Raw genomic sequence first — 16,820 nt, 5'->3', positions numbered from 1 at the left:
TTTGCAAATATTTTCTCCCATTCTGAGGGTTGTCTTTTCGTCTTGTTTATGCTTTCCTTTGCTGTGCAAAAGCTTTTAAGTTTCATTAGGCCCCATTTGTTTATTTTCATTTTTATTTCCATTTCTCAAGGAGGTGGGTCTAAAAGGATCTTGCTGTGATTTATGTCATGGAGTGTTCTGCCTATGTTTTCCTCTAAGAGTTTGATAGTGTCTGGCCTTACATTCAGGTCTTTAATCCATTTTGAGTTTATTTTTGTGTATGGTGTTGGGAGTGTTCTAATTTCATTCCTTTACATGTAGCTGTCCAGTTTTCTCAGCACCACTTATTGAAGAAGCTGTCTTTTCTCCACTGTATATTCTTGCCTCCTTTATCAAACATAAGGTGACCATACGTGCGTGGGTTTATATCTGGGCTTTCTATCCTGTTCCATTGATCTACATTTCTGTTTCTGTAGGGCATGATTTTTAAATGATCTGTGAAAAAAAAACCTAAGGCATAATCCTACTTTTCCTTATTTCTCTGCCCTAAACTCAACTCTATTTTTAAAAAAATTGTCAGTTATATCCAAGTATACTTACTCCTAATAAAAACTACACTAATAAAAACTACAAAATAGTAAACTAATTGGTGAATCTGTAATTTGGAATTCTTTTATGTCAGCAAAACAACTACTCTACTCATCTCATTTGCCACTCTCCCAAAACACCAAACAATAAGCATGTTACAAAAACAAGTCATTTGATACCCTCCAAAACCCCAAATAAATTATGATTATCGCAATTATCAGCATGTTAGTGTTCTACTTTGCTGGTATAATATCCACTGAGGTGCTGAGTTATTGTTTATATTTTTTAGTATGTGTTTTTGACTTTGAGTCAGAGGCATATTTCTTATGCATTTTCCCTTTGTTTAAACTGCTAAGGAAATGGTATCCTTCCTTGCTTCCAAATATATTCCATCCAGTATGACTATAATGATGGCAAAATGTCATCTTAATAAAAATCAATAGGTTTAAATTTATTTTAAGGAGAAAAACACACAAACAAAAGACAGTTATGGTGACTTTTTAAAACATATATAAGAACCATGTAAAATGATTACTTGTAAAAATTTCTGATGAAGGCTAATTTTGGTCTTTTGGGTATTAGGCATGAGTATTTTGATATCAAGTCTTCTTAATAACCTGAAGTATTTCAAAGAAATCCTAGTATTTTACCTATGAATTATCTAAATGCAAAGCATTCAAAACCAAAAAATTTTACCTAAAATTTTAGCCAATATTAAATGCTAAAACTTCAATTTTTGATATAAAAACACTCGAAAGTTCTCCCAATACTCAAAGAAAACCCAGAACTGGAAAGAAGATTTTCTTCCAGTGAAGAGAGGAAAAAATTGCTAAATAATGGCATACCGCCTTCTGAAAAGTAATTAATTTTGTTTTACAGATTAGCTGAGGAATTTTAGTCCACAACCTTTAATTCTTCAAATATAATTTTTCTTCATTATTAAGATTAATGATAACACAACATTGTAAAGCAACTATACTCCAATAAAAATTAATTAAAAATAGATTAATGATGCTTTATCAACTCTGCTGTAATATTTAAAATAAAAATAAATCCCTGTACCTTCAAAATAGCATATAAACACAGCTTTAGTTATTCACAACCAGAGGAATAACTAAAGCTGTGTTTAATGGGGCATAATAGAATCAGAGGAATTCACACAATTTATACTCTGTAAACTACATTGTGGACTTATTTATGGCTGGAATCCCTGCTCCCGGTTATCCTGTATTATGTTATAGGATGAACTGGATCTTACACATTTACCACTTTGTTTCAAGATCCCCACAGAACAAAGACACTTTGCCTGGTCATTAATGAATCAATTACAGGAAAAATCAGGGAGTGAGCAAACGTTCAAATGTTGTACCATCAAAAAGAATACCTAGTTGGTTTACTTACCCAAACAACTGAAAGCTGCAGTTTTTCACAAATATGTTCTGATATGTTTAATTAGAAATAGGCTTTATGTCACAAAGTCCAATAACATTCCTCTATATGAACATCCTTCAGTTTTACTTATGAAGACACTGGGGTTACTTTTTAATTTTAAAAAATTCAAAACCTCATACAGAAAATAAAAGATACTCACAGGCATTCATCACTAGGTCCCCACGAATTTCTGGTTTCCAGTCATCCCATGATGTCTCAAAGCCATCAGCAAAACGGATACAAAAGTTTTTGAAATGCCCTTTACTAACTAGAGATTCTGAAGAACAAGCAGTGATGAGAGTACTTTCAATGGTCAGTACTAAAGCAGAACCAGTGTCAAGGTCTCCAGTGTGATTAGACTGCAAAATATATTAAAGAAATGAGACAAAAGGTGACAACTTTTAAAATTTGGAAACCTCACAGGATTCATAAGATCAAACATCTAGAAAGGGTCAACCCTAGAGAGCTTCATTAAAAAGCAGTTTAGAAAGATGCCTACTTTTAAAATTAAATTGCTCATGTGAAATGCATTGCCATGTGCATTTTTTTAAACTAAACTTGCAAAAGGCTAAATATCTGTTCTTTTTATCTCAAGCCTTTTAGTTTGTGGGGAACATTTTCATTTTGACAACCATCCCTGGTGTGTAAGGCCTTCCTGAGCTCTGTCCATCATGTCATTAAAATATTATCATTTTTGAACTCCTGAAGCACAAACATACCACGTTGCCAATCCTCAACTCAGAGTTTTTCTTAACACTGTTTTGCCAAACAAAATACTTAAAGATAAATTCATTCAACAACTGGTTACAGGTTAAGGTATATTATAACAGTAAAATGTAGACCTCTGTGTTTGTTATAACTGTAACTTCTTAGCCTAACAGGGGGTTCACAGCCTTTTCCCTCACACACATGTGCATGCAAATATGTATTCCTAAGAACTGGTCCTAAATCACAAAGAGTAAATTTTTGCTTTATCCAGTACACATAACTTGGAAGTTTTGTTACCATTAAATATTATAGTTTAAAAGAATTTTGAAATTCCCTACCCCGTTTTAGATAAAGTTATTAAACATTATTATATAGCACCCTTAAATATCCTTTGTTTCTATTTTATTATCAAGTGTATGCCAAAGATGTCTTGGCTAAATACAAAACAAATAAAAAATTTTGAAAACTAAGCTGCTTATTTTCCAAGGTAAAAATTAAGATTTATTAGATGGGTGTCAATCTCATTACTATTATGAGGCATATCAGAATGCTTCAGAGAAAAGTCTCATGAAATTGATATTTAATACACTGTGGATAAATAACGGTTGAAGGAGTTCAATCTTAATTGCTATCTACTAAACTCAAATTATAAACTGTTATCCTGAAAAGCTTATTGTTATACTCTATATACATAAAAATGGTTTCTAGAAATGTCTGGCTCTTAATCTTGGACTGTGATTCGATTTTTTATACCTGTGCAGTATTTGTGATAGGCAGGCAAATTCCCAGATCATTCACAGTGAGCTGGAGGAAGAGAGTCCCAAACGCCTGGGCTGACGTTTGCTGGATACCAGGCAACATATCTACCACTTCCTTTGTAGCCATATGAATATCTTTATGTAAAGCCATTCGTTGTTCATTCCAATTGTCATAGGCAGCCTTATAATTCAGCCAAAACAGCACAGCTTTTGATAATTAAGACAGGGCAGAAGGAAAATTAAAATAAAAACTGTAAAGCTATATGGCAAGTAATCCTCTAGAGCTGCAAAATCCTGTTGATTAATAAAAATTACTCCCAGAAAATTGTAGCATTAGAATTTGAAAGGATCTAAGAGGATACAGTCAACTTGAGAAATGAAAAAAGCAGAAAGCAGGCGACTGCAAAGTGGCAAAAGAAGAAAATCCAGGTCCATTCATTCATTCAATGAATTAGTTGTGAAATGCCTACTATATATGCTAGGCATTGGCATGGAATAACAAAGGAAAACACACATGGACCCTGACCATATACAGCTTTCTGTTGCAACAGTTAAAAATTCTTGAAGGAGAGGTACGTAATACTGGGAGTATACATTAATAAAGTGTGATTTAGAGAGAGAAGTCGAAGACATTTGAGTTTGTAACAAGAATTGAAAACTTAAGGTAAACCATCATTTAATGCAGTATGTACAAGGAGGAGTCTAAAGAGAGATAAAGATGAAGGGGCCAGAGAAGTAGAGGGAAAAGCAGGTGCTATGTCATGGACACAAAGAGTAGAAAGTACTTTAAGGAGTTGTTGAAAGTTGATCAAAAGTTGGTAAGATGAGAAATGAAAAAAAAAAAAAAAACGTGCACCAGATTTAGCAAAATAAAATGGTAAGGGCAGTCTTCTAACAAAATGTCTTATCACCAGCCAATGCCCACCACCGATTTAAATCTTTTATGGCTTCATAAATGGTTCTTCATTACTTCTAAAATACAATTCCTATTTGCCCAAGACACATTAATTAGATCCTATCTATCGTTCAGCCTTATTTCCCATTATTTTCTTTTATAAAAGTGGCTGCTGTATTTTCTTAGACCTCTGTGCTCATATATATTCATTCATGTTCTTTCTCACTTGGCAAATCTTTATTTAGTTCTTAACTACATGCCTGGGACTGTTCTGGGCCTTCAGATACAGAGGTAAATAGGACAAGCTTTCACTTCCTGTCTCCTTGGTGAACTCCTAACTCCAAGTTGAATCTGAAAATTTAGTTTCTCCTCTGAGAAGCACAGAGAAAGTGAGAGACACCCTCAGATATAAGGGGAAAAAAAAGAAGTGTGTGTGTGTGTGTGTGTGTGTGTGTGTGTGTGTGTGTGTGTGTGTGTGTGTGTGTGTATATATATATATATCTCTACTCTGTAGTCTACTTTGTTCTCTTTCCCACTGAACTGAGATCTCCTTGAGGGTAGAGATCCTGTTTTCCATATTTGTATTCCACTTCTAGACAGTTAACAATAAATGTTTATAGAATAAATGAATAAAGACAGTGCTAAGACAATTGGGTGCAATAGTTATCCAAGCCAAAAAATTTAAAATTCTGAATCAGACATTCCTATAGATCCATGTAAAAAGCAAATAACTTTAAAAAGTAAAGTAACTCCAAAAACTGATGGTAGTAAGCAAGAAACTTTTTTTGGATGCTCACATTTCAAATTTAAGAGACATTTAGCTGTCAAGCATTTAAACTGGTAAACTACAGATGATTTTTTCTAGCATTACCAAAACATTTCTAAATCTAACAAGACAGTATTGATAGACTTCATCTTACCTCTATCAAAGGCCACAGGCTGTGCATAAACAATTGGTCTATTCAGGGTAATAAGCACGGCTTCCCTATCTGAAGAACCACTGATTTCTTCTCGCAGGGCATTTCTTAACCCAATTCTAGTTTTAAAATAGGCAACCTGATGAAAATCAGAACCAGCTTCCTCATAAACCTAAAATAAAATTAAAAGCTCAATAAAATCAAATAATGGAAAATATTTTAATTTAAAAAATTAGAAGTTTTAACACCATTAATGGTATTGTTCACTAAAAGAACTACAGTACATTTTTCTCTATTTTATTTGTCAATGATAAATTCCTGATACTCTGTACCATAAACACTTGAAATTAATATACAATATGGATGGGTATATAAGAAATAAATAGGAAGTCATACATAAAATTCATACAAAAGCTAGGATTAGGGCCATAGCCTCAATGGCAATATATTAAATGTTTCAAGATAATCAGATCCTTTCTCCTCTCGAACTGTGTTTCTATTTGAAAAAATTACTGTTTTTCTAGAGATGACATGAAATTTTTGTTCATTTATTCCCCCACATAATCTTTAATATAGCCACTCAGTTTTGAAAAGTGACTGGTATTTTTAATCTTCAAACTAAAGAAGGAGAAGGGTTAAATCTACATAATAATTTTTAGCAAAAATAATAGTATAATTCCCTGATGAGCTGTGAAAGTTAATTTTTATACAACAGAAATCTGATTTACTGTTGTATATATACACATTTTTTTTAAAACTTTACATGTTTAATATTATAGCATGCAAAATTTGCCATTATCAAACAGGACAGCTAAGAAACTTAGTAACATTTTAAAGACTGACCAATGTTAGTACAAAGTGTTGAAATAAAAAATACTGTTTAACAAAATCAAGAGAAATTATAAACGAATATTTATGAAGATACTAGATTCAAGTTTCATGTGATTGCATTTGCACTGAACAATATACCACCAATATACTCAATGAAATACCAAGGTAAAATTATAAGGGCCTTCTTAAATGATTTTTTATTAGAATTTACAATCAGATTTTACGAACTTCAACTCAATACTTTTTAAAGTATAGTAATCCTTAAAGTAGTTTAAATTGATGTGCAAAGTTTAAAAGCCAGAGTTTTAATATCAACATATTCAGCACTCACCTGATGTTTAACAATTTGTCCTAATGCCAGATTTAAATCCACTTGGCATTTACCAAACAGTTTCAGATAGCTGCTACTTCCTGGTGAAGCTTTGGTTTGAAGTCGGTTCGAAAGTTCCAGTTCAATCAGTCCAGTTTCAAATCTCACAGCTCTCATTGAGGGAGTTGTGGCCGTTACTTGAATACCCTAGCAGATTATATGTTTGGAGGAAAAAAAGAATCTTAAATCAACAATGTACACCCACACAAATGAAATCTTTCAATATATGATAAATAAAACAGCCATGTTTTTAAACACACATAGGATGCCTGATGAACTAATAAAACTGGCAACATCCTTTAATTTCTCATGTCAGTCGGAACTTTTTTAGCTATTAAATTTTATTCCAGTATTCTGTATTTAAAATATAGACTGTTCATGTGTTAAATACATTAATTACAAGTAAATAACTATTTGGTAAGAATGATTTTTATTTTTAAGAACACTAATATCGTAAATATTGGAAATAACGTTTCTATTAAGGTATTATTTTAACTGGACAACTGTACAAAATATTTCTTACAGAGTAATTTATAACAGCAATAATTAGAAAAAAAGTCAAAAGGTTCATCTGAAGGAAGTAGTTAAATTGTTACAACTGTATAATATATAGCACAGCTGTTCAAAAAGATAAAGTGGATCTAAATGTTCTGACATGGAAAGGTATTCAAGGTTTTTAAAAATGCAGAAATATATACATATATAAAAATACAAATAGGAAAACGTCCTAAAGGATATTCAATTGTTAAAGCTTCTTCTATGCACGGACAGGGTTATACTTCAGTTTTATTTTCTATTTGGCATACTCATATATCATATGGATTTTCTACAAGCATACATTAATTAAGTAGAAAAATACTTCTTAAAGAATCATTATTATATTATTATTTTTGTTACCTTAAACTGCAAGTTCAGGGAATAGAGTAGAATTTTAGGCTTATCTCCATCTGCTGTTCCATCATGTTCGTTCCAAAGAGGAATAGGTTGCTCTCCACCTGAAAGAGGTTAAATAATTGAAGGTTTGAGGCAATTTCTTTAAAAGGAAAATAATAACTACTTTGTGTGCTTAAAAACACACACACACACAACATTTTCTTTTTCCTGATCATTAACTCAATCTTTAACAGGGAACTTTAGCCATGTCACATTTCACTGAGGCAGATATTATAAGATAGGGACAGTACTGCATATGTAGATATTTATTAAGAACATTTTATAAGAACTAGAACTAAGATCTCACAAGCTGCGTGGTACGGCCAGAAAAAAAAAAAAAAGAACATTTTATAAGGACTAAATTAAGATATTATACGTATAATTACACCAAACATGATTATACACCTGAGAAAATATATTTGAGGGAAAAACAGTACAATGAAATAATTTCTTCAACCAAAAATGTGACCTTTGTCATTTATATTTGTGTGTCATAAACAAAAAAGAATGGAAGAAAAAATAAAGGTAGAGAAATAAAAAATAAGGTAATAATTAAGAGTGTGACAATAAACGTTTGGCCTATACATGAAAACAAAATACGGGCAGAGGACCCTGGGGATAAAGTTCCTATTAATAGACCATTTGTTGCCCAGGCATTGTGGCATTCAGGAAATAATGTTCTAATATTTTAAAATCCAACTTCTATCTCCACTTCTCCTCTCCTTATTGTAAAAACTTTTCTGTATGCTTACCTTTCAAATATTCTATTTTAAAATGATTCATCTTTTTCTATGTATATTGAATTTAGCATCATCCCAGGGAGCAAATATAAGTGGGATGGGAAGTTTTTTCCTAGTAGGTAATCAATTAATGTAATTCATCACATCAACAGGCTAAAGAAGAAAAATCACATTATCATATTACAGGATGCAGAAAAAGCATTTGACAAAAACCAACACCTATTGATAGTAAAGATTCTCAGTAAACTAGGAGCAGAGAACTTCCTCAACTCAATAGAGAATATCTACAAAAAACCTACAGCTAGTATGATCCTTAATGGTGAAAAGCTCTTAGCTTCCTCACTAAGATAAGGTACAAACCAAGGATGTCCACTCTTACCACTTCTTTTCAACATCATACAAGAAGTCCTAGCTAATGCAATACGACAAGAAAAGGGGAAAAAAAGATATACAGATTGGGAAGGAAGAAATAAAACTGTCTCTGTTCACAAATGACCTGATCATCTATGTAGAAGTTCCTGGAACCAATAAGTGATTATAGCAAGACTGCAGGATACAAGGTTAATAATATAAAAAGGTCAGTCACTTTCCTATATACCAGCAATAAACAGTGGAATGTGAAATTAAAAACACAATACTATTTACATTAGCAACACAAAAAATAAGATACTTAAGTATAAATTAACAATATATATACAAGATCTACATGAAAAAACCTACAAAACTCTGATAATGTCAGTTCTTCCCAACTTGCTCTCTAGATTCAATGCAACCCCAGCCAAAATCCTACCAAGTTATTTTGTGGATATCGACAAACTCATTCTAAGGTGTACGTGAAGGGACAAAATACCCAGAATAGCCAATAAAATATTGAAGGAGAAGACCAAAACTAGAAGACTTAAACTACCTGACTTCAAAACTACAAGCTAATCCAGACAGTGTGGTACTTGTGAAATAACAGACAAAAAGATCAATGGAACAGAAGGGAGAGCCCAAAAATAGATCCACATAAATATAATCAACTAATCTTTGACAAATGAGCAAAGGCAATACAATTGAGCAAAAGCAATACAATGGAGCACAGATACAGTCTTTTCAACATATGTTGCTAGAATACAAAAAAATACATGCAAAAAAATACATCTAGATATAGACCTTAAACCTGTCACAAAAATTAACTCATAATGGATCACAGGCCTAAAGGTAAAACACAAAACTACAAAAATCATATAAGATAACAAAGGAGAAAACCTTAATGACCTTCTGTATGACAATGACTTTTTGGATACAACACCAAAGGCATGATCCATGAAAGAAAGAATTGATAAATTAGACTTCTTAAAAATTTTTTATTTTAATTTTAATTTTTTTTTGGTCACACCACACAGAATGAGGGATCTTAGTCCCCCAACCAGGGATCAAACTTGCACCCCTTGCAGTGGAAGCATGGAGTCTTAACCACTGGACCACCAGGGAAGTCCCAAGCTAGACTTTATTAAAATTAAAAACTTCTGCTCTGAGAAGAGTGTTAAGAGAATAACAAGACAAGCCACAACTGGGAGAAAATATTTCCAAAAGATACATTTGTAAAGGACCATTATCCAAAATATGCAAAGAGCTCTTAAACTCAACAATAAGAAAACAACCTGATTAAAAATGGGCCAAACATTTTAATAAACACCTCACCAAAGAAGATATACAGATGGCAAATAAGCACATGAAAAGGTGCTTCACATCATGTCATCAGGGAAATGCAAATTAAAACCACAGTAAGATACCACTGCACACCCATCAGAATATCCAAAATCTAGAACAGTGACAAACAACACAAAATGCTGGGGGGATGTGGAGCAAAAGGAACTTTCATTCATTTCTGGTGGGAATGCAAACTGGTACAGTCACTTTGGAAGACAGTTTGGCAGTTTCCTATAAAACTAAACATACTTTTATATGATCCATATGATCCAGCAATCTTGCACTTTGTCAGTTACCAAAAGGAGATGAAAACATGTCCACACAGAAACCTGCATATGGATGTTTACAGCACCTTAATTCATAATGGCCAAAACCTCGAAGCAACCAAGGGAGGAATAAATAGGCAAAGAACAGAGGATTTTTAGGGCAGTGGAACTACTCTGTAGGATATTATAATGATGGATACACGTCATTATACATTTGTTCAAACCCACCGAATGTACAATGCCAAGAGTGAATCCTAATGTAAACTATGGGCTTTTGGTGATAATGGTGTGTCAATGTAGGTTTGTCAGTTGTAACAAACGTACCACTGTAATGGGGGACTTTGATAATGGGGGAGGCTATGCATGACTGAAGGCAGAGGGTATCTGGGAAATCTCTGTACCTTGCCCTCAATTTTGCCGTGAACCTAAAACTGCTCTAAAAAATAAAGTTGATTTTTAAAAAAGGCTATTTGTTTTGTTCATCTATCACTATCCTGAATATCTTTTACATAGTTTCAGAAAAAAAAAATTTCTTTTAATTTAAAAGACAAGCTCTGCCTCTTACAAAATGTATTACATAATACTTTTAGTTTATAGAAATATCAGAGACACTATTAGTCACATTAAATCCACAGTTTCTACCTTGTTATGAATTAAATATAGACCTGGTCCAATTGTAAGAATGTAACCTCACTATATATATATTTCTCATTACATATAAATGGCTGTACATACTCAAAAATAGACCTCTTCTCTTTACTAAGTCAGTGCTTATCTACATCTTTCTGAAACCCAGGCAATCCATGGGCAATAAGATTATAAGAACTGATTCTTCAAAAAAGAATTTTCCTAACAAACTTGATGATGATTGTGAACATGAGTATTCCTATGCAATAGAAAATGTCCTAAAGCTAAATGTAACGTGAAGGAAAAGCATGAGGAAAAAGTTTAAGAAACAAATAAGGAAAATAATCATGAAGATTATGGGAGAGTAGGGAAGCAATATAGAGATGAGAATACTAAGAAATGTGGCTACAGGGATTCTAAGTATTCCCTCTCAATAATCTGTTACATTCTCTGGTTTTGAAAAAGATAAGGGGACATCTGTGCTCCATGAGGCCCTGGGCCAGCTGGATGATATGTGATTTACATTTCAGCTATTTTACTAGGGTTCATGCTGTCTCTACAGTCAGGAAGGAATGGTTCAGGGAGCAGATCTAGCCACTAAATGACTTTGGCATCATTATCTGATTTCTCTATTCTTCACAGTGATTAGCAAGTCTTCATGGTTAGAACATTAATTTCCAGTCTTCTTTTCCAGTTCATTATTCATAGACCTAGGGATACACTTTACTTATAACTCCTAACTGAATGTAATTCAAAGGTTAAGAAAAGCCTTTCTTTTTCATCAAAACCACTTTGACAGCTTACAGTACCAGACTAATACGAGGAACTCTATAATCCTAGCTTTTTACCGTAAGATACAAGATTAGTTAATGGAAAAGTCTGTTTGTTTTTTAGTTATACATATTCAGCAATAGCAGTCTTGAAAATACTCTTTAAAACTCATAAAAAATTACCAACTTGAAATATTCTTTACTTTCACATTATAGACAATGTTCTAATGTGATATCAACCAGGTAAATGGGCCACATTAAAACTTCTATATGGTCTCCAAGTAGAGACACCTTCAGTGGCAGAAGGGGCTTCTGCTATGTAGTCATCCCTCCCTTAATGGTTTGTATTCAACCATTTTTAGAAAAATTCCAAGACTACCAATTGATCTGATTTTTATATTAACTTGTAAAATTCTATAGCTCTGCTAGGCTTCTTCAATGTGATCATTAAGTAGCTTCCTGACCTCAGATACAACCAGAACCAACCCACGAGAACCAGGAAAATCTCTTGCTCACACAGCTGCTACATAATTTAATTCCCTAATCCATGGTCTGTCCTCCTTCAGGGCCTTATCAAACACTGGTCCATAAGCTCTGCCTGAATCTTCTCTACTTCTCCTTTCTTGCCAAATGAGGCTTCACTTGTGAGGTTTTGAATATGACTTCCTCTGTGAAGCCTTTTCTGATTCCTTAGGCTACGTTAGTTTCTCCTTTGACACAGACATAGCACCTTCTTCTTGTCATTCAGAGAACTCATCACAAATATAGTGTACTATCTAGATACTTAATAAATTTGTAAAATGAATGAATTTATCCATCAACATGGAGGAATCTCCTCTCGATGCCAATTTATAGATGAGGCTTAACTATTATTTTAACATGATTATATGCATACTGAAATATTCAGCCTCAAGAACTGTTATACAGTTCTTGTTTTCCACCCTAATGCCTCTTAATACTTTACCTTGTGAATTAAAAATCAATTAATTGTTTAAATCAAACATATATTTCTGGTTAAAATATAAAATAGTGATTAAGAAGCTCACTTATAATCTGATCTTGAGGAATAGCAAAAATATAATAAGGATTGCTATAGACAATTTACCATGTGGCCAGCATACTGTCACCATCTGATACAGATTAAAATCGAAATCTTAATACTGATCTAAATTTTGTTCCCAAATGATTAAGATTAGTTTAGTTAACAGACACACACTAAGCTTTTTCTTTTTGGAAGGGAAGCATAAGGGACCTTTGTTTAATTTATAAATTGTAAATGCATATATTACATATGACAAAAGTAATAAGCAAAACAATCTGTAGGTGAGAAAGCCATAAAAGGAATGCAGAGGGGCTTCCCTGGTGGCGCAGTGGTTGAGAGTCCGCCTGCCGATGCAGGAGACACGGGTTCGTGCTCCCGTCTGGGAAGATCCCACATGCCGCGGAGCGGCTGGGCCCATGAGCCATGGCCGCCGAGCCTGCGCGTCCGGAGCCTGTGCTCCGCAATGGGAGAGGCCACAACAGTGAGAGGCCCACGTACCGCAAAAAAAAAAAAAAAAAAAAGGAATGCAGAATTTTTAGGGAGTTACTCAACAATTTCATCTAAATGATAGGATCGATACTCATACCACTGGTACATGGACCACCATATAGCCAATGAGAATAAAAACCTGCTGTATGTTCTGCACTATAAGTATCAAATCATCTTACCAGAAACTTTTTGTATTACTTCATTAACTTCCTTCATGAACACTTTCTGTACAAATACCAAGTGGTTTAGAAGATCGGTTGTAAGATTATGTTCGAAGGAACCAACCTGCCAAACAAAATCAGAATACTAGATTAACATACTGACTATATTAGTTTAAAATACATCTCACATAAGTCATGCCAAACTCTGAGGAAAAACAATTATCTACATGCTATTTGAAATGAAAATACTGAAGAAGGGTTAAAAATACTCAGATTCCCCAATACTCTACTGGCCTGACATTGTTATGAGCCATTCCCCCCATATTTTAAAATAACAGTAGCCAATAAGGTATGAGAAATCTTTTGAAAATGAATGAAAATTATATTCTAGGTAACTTGCTGATTGCAAAATTGAAATTTTATGTAGAGTAATATTTATTTTTAATGACCACTGTTGTAGAGTTAGAAAGATGGACCAGTATAAGTGAAAGTAAACGTATTTACTCATTCAAATATTTATTGACCATCTGCATTAGGTGCTAAAGATACAGCTGTGAATAAAAATAACAAAATTATGGCTCTCATGAAGCTACATTTGAGCAAATTAGCAAATCAGATATACTAAAGTCAGCTTTACTATAATACATGTCCCATGATTAGTATAAAGCCCAAAATTTCTGGCAAGAATTAGTTAATAAATAGATTAAATAGAAAGCCGGCCCTAACTGGAGTTGAGTTTTATATTAACGATGAATTGAAACATCCTTATAAGTAAGGCAAATACTTCAACATTTGTCACTTTGATAGTGTCCACATTTTGATCAAAAGTTAACAGCAAAAGAGATGTAGCAGTCTCTTCTTAGTCTAAGTTTCACTGGGCACTTTTATTTTATATATAGTAGTATCAAATGGGCAAAGATGATTTTCACATGTGTCTATTTTAGGCCATAGTTAAATGGGCTACTCTCAGAGAGATGCAACTTTAGATTCTTTCGAATGTTTGTAATTAACTGCATTCTTAGTAAATCTGGGATGGCGTTCTGCCCCAATTACAAACTTTATACCTTTATAATAGCTAATATTAGTAAGGAACTATGCAATATACTGCATTTGATTTGTTTTATTTTCTGTCAAATGAACCATTAATAACCAATAACCAATAATAATTTAGTATTGCTAAACTACAGTCTGGAACACTTATTCTTCAGTGTAGAAAGCACAGATGAAATATGCTTTATAATCCACCTTTTAGTAAATAAATATTTGACTTCTAACATCTTGTACACGAGAAGTTCTAGGACAAGCAGAGTCTAAAGAAGGTAAACCAGACTTAAATATATCCTACTTAGCTGTAATATTTCTAGAAAGACGCCAAAGAGCATTCTTATAGATCCTTCAGATTCTAGAGAATAAAATTTATAAAACAAAGAGTTGGTAAATTGATTTTTGATAAGGTTGCAATTGTTTCTGACAAACTGACAAAGCAAGCTGAGGGACGAGCACACTGTGTGACTCCTACATCTCTCATTTGATAATTGGGAGACTTAGGGAAAGTTATTTAATCTCTCTAAATTTGATTTTCTACTATAACAAATTAGGATGATAACAAATGGCCTACTTACCACAAATCAAATGAAAACATATCCAAATGCTTTTTAAACTTGTGATAATTGTACAGATATAAAGGGAAAATATAATGATGGAATCATGTATGCTGGCTTTCAAATTCCCTTAGTAAAGAAACTAGTCTGTGAATCTGCTTGTAATTATTTTATCTCTGTATGACCTTTATATTGTTAATAAGTATGTATACCTGGATGAATCATGTAACCTCTCTAACGGCTCAGTTTCTTTACTTGTAAAATGAGAATAAAATATCTACCTCAAAGGATTGATTTAAGGATTGTACAAGTCAATGAATATGAAGCACCTGACAAATGTTAGATACGCTTAGCGTTTTTATAATCAAATGAATCATGAAAATATTGTAGAGATGCATGTGAAACCCAATATAATAAATATGAATTCAAAGATGATTAAAACAAGAAAAAAAAGCATGTTTAAATAAAACTATAAGGTGAGAGACACATACAGATGTGTACGTAAACACACACACACACACACACACCAGAGTAAAAAATTCTGTAGGAATAAATGATTTGATGATTTTTTTTGATCACTACATACTTTGGTACAACTAAAATTTGAAGGCTCCTAAATTACAAAGAGTAAGAAAATTAAAAAGTGAACTTACTTCTGCCACACAACGTAGATAATTTCCCTGTAAATAGTACCCTTGTTTAGAAGGCAGTTCATCTATACTCCACACCTGGTCTGAATAACTATCATGCTCTTCCATTATATATTTCCCTGACATAGTAACAGGAGGAAGGTTAAGACTGGCAGAAGGAGGAATGGTTGACATATCCGTGGCAGAAACTTTTGAAGTAAAACGCAATCTGTGATTTGGCAGCTCAAATGTAAATCTGGTCTGTGCACCTGTAAGAAATAAGGAAAGTTACTGTTTGTTGTTCAGGTGCTCATTCACTCATTCATTCCTTACTTTGTTCAACAAATGTGTCTATTAAAAAAAGTATGCATTTTCCAAACCTATGTTGAAAGATATGAGAAGGATATTTTAAATTTGCTTATAAAATATTTCCCATCTTTAAATATATGTATGGTTACTATAAAGCATCAGCCAGTATTATTAAGCCAGCAAATATCATTTATTAAGCCTACTAGGTGCCCAGCATTGTGTTAGGTGCTAGAGAAACACCTGTAAATGTTCTCTTTATTTCACGTAAGGTAGAAAAGAAACTGCCTTTATTATGAAAGAGTTAAAACAAGAGAAATTAAAGTGTAAAACAAAACAAAACAACAGCAATCCGCACAGTGTTTTATTCACAGAGAATAGTTAGCAGTTGATAACTTGCCTCTTGATCCTGACTCAGTATGGAAGGAAACAGTGAAATTGTCAAACCAACTAAATTATACTCAATGAAAACATTCGTCGAGTATAAAATTTTACAAAACATGTATCTTTGACCTTAACAATAATAATGGGACCATACTCCAAATAAGAATATGGTCTGAGTTTTAGTTTACTGTTGGTTCTAAACACTTAAATCAACAATTTGGCATGTAGTCGTTCAAACAATTATAAATACACAACCTGTACTATTTATTCAGGCTATCTTTCTCCAACTATTTATTGAGGGCATTAAGGCGTAGCAGAAACCTTGTTAAAATCAAGATCTATTATTGCCTATTACATATACTGTCTAATGTATATGTGCATGTTCCTTTCCAACCAATCAAATCTACTGATACTGTTCTGTACATAAGCAATTCTCTCCACTCAAACATTAAACAGCCTATTTTGCCTACATTTAAAATTTATTATATATTCCTAGTATTCTCGATTGTGCCAGAAATAATTCTCTTTCTTCCACATACTAATTAAAGGTCACCTCCTATATGTCACATTCACTATATTCACTCACTATACAGTAACGTTTATACTTGGAATGAGTTATCCATAAACAGAAACACGCTCTCTCACCAACTGGTGCAACCGTGAAAGGCCAGATAGGTCACAACTGCTCTGATCTCCTCTT

General features: G+C 33.1%; 1 protein-coding gene across 3 annotated transcripts in view; it reads right to left on the bottom strand.

Moving 5' to 3' along the window:
• BLTP1 (bridge-like lipid transfer protein family member 1) overlaps positions 1-16,820 on the bottom strand; it is a 208,272-nt gene that overhangs the window by 45,514 nt on the left and 145,938 nt on the right. For all 3 annotated transcript variants that reach the window (XM_027103636.1, XM_027103638.1, XM_027103637.1), the window contains exons 53-59: positions 15,455-15,699; positions 13,219-13,324; positions 7,375-7,472; positions 6,439-6,624; positions 5,280-5,448; positions 3,460-3,671; positions 2,159-2,357 (exon numbers count right to left, since the gene is read on the bottom strand). In XM_027103636.1, the coding sequence (XP_026959437.1) occupies positions 2,159-2,357; positions 3,460-3,671; positions 5,280-5,448; positions 6,439-6,624; positions 7,375-7,472; positions 13,219-13,324; positions 15,455-15,699 (1,215 nt within the window). The remainder of the gene's footprint in view (positions 1-2,158; positions 2,358-3,459; positions 3,672-5,279; positions 5,449-6,438; positions 6,625-7,374; positions 7,473-13,218; positions 13,325-15,454; positions 15,700-16,820) is intronic.

The sequence above is a fragment of the Aethalodelphis obliquidens genome, unplaced genomic scaffold, assembly GCF_003676395.1.
Source record: "Aethalodelphis obliquidens isolate GAN/ISIS:26980383/991018 unplaced genomic scaffold, ASM367639v1 scaffold6, whole genome shotgun sequence".
Lineage (NCBI taxonomy): Eukaryota > Metazoa > Chordata > Mammalia > Artiodactyla > Delphinidae > Aethalodelphis > Aethalodelphis obliquidens.
Note: the sequence above shows the minus strand (reverse complement) of the source record. Positions and strands in the feature narration are given on the sequence as shown.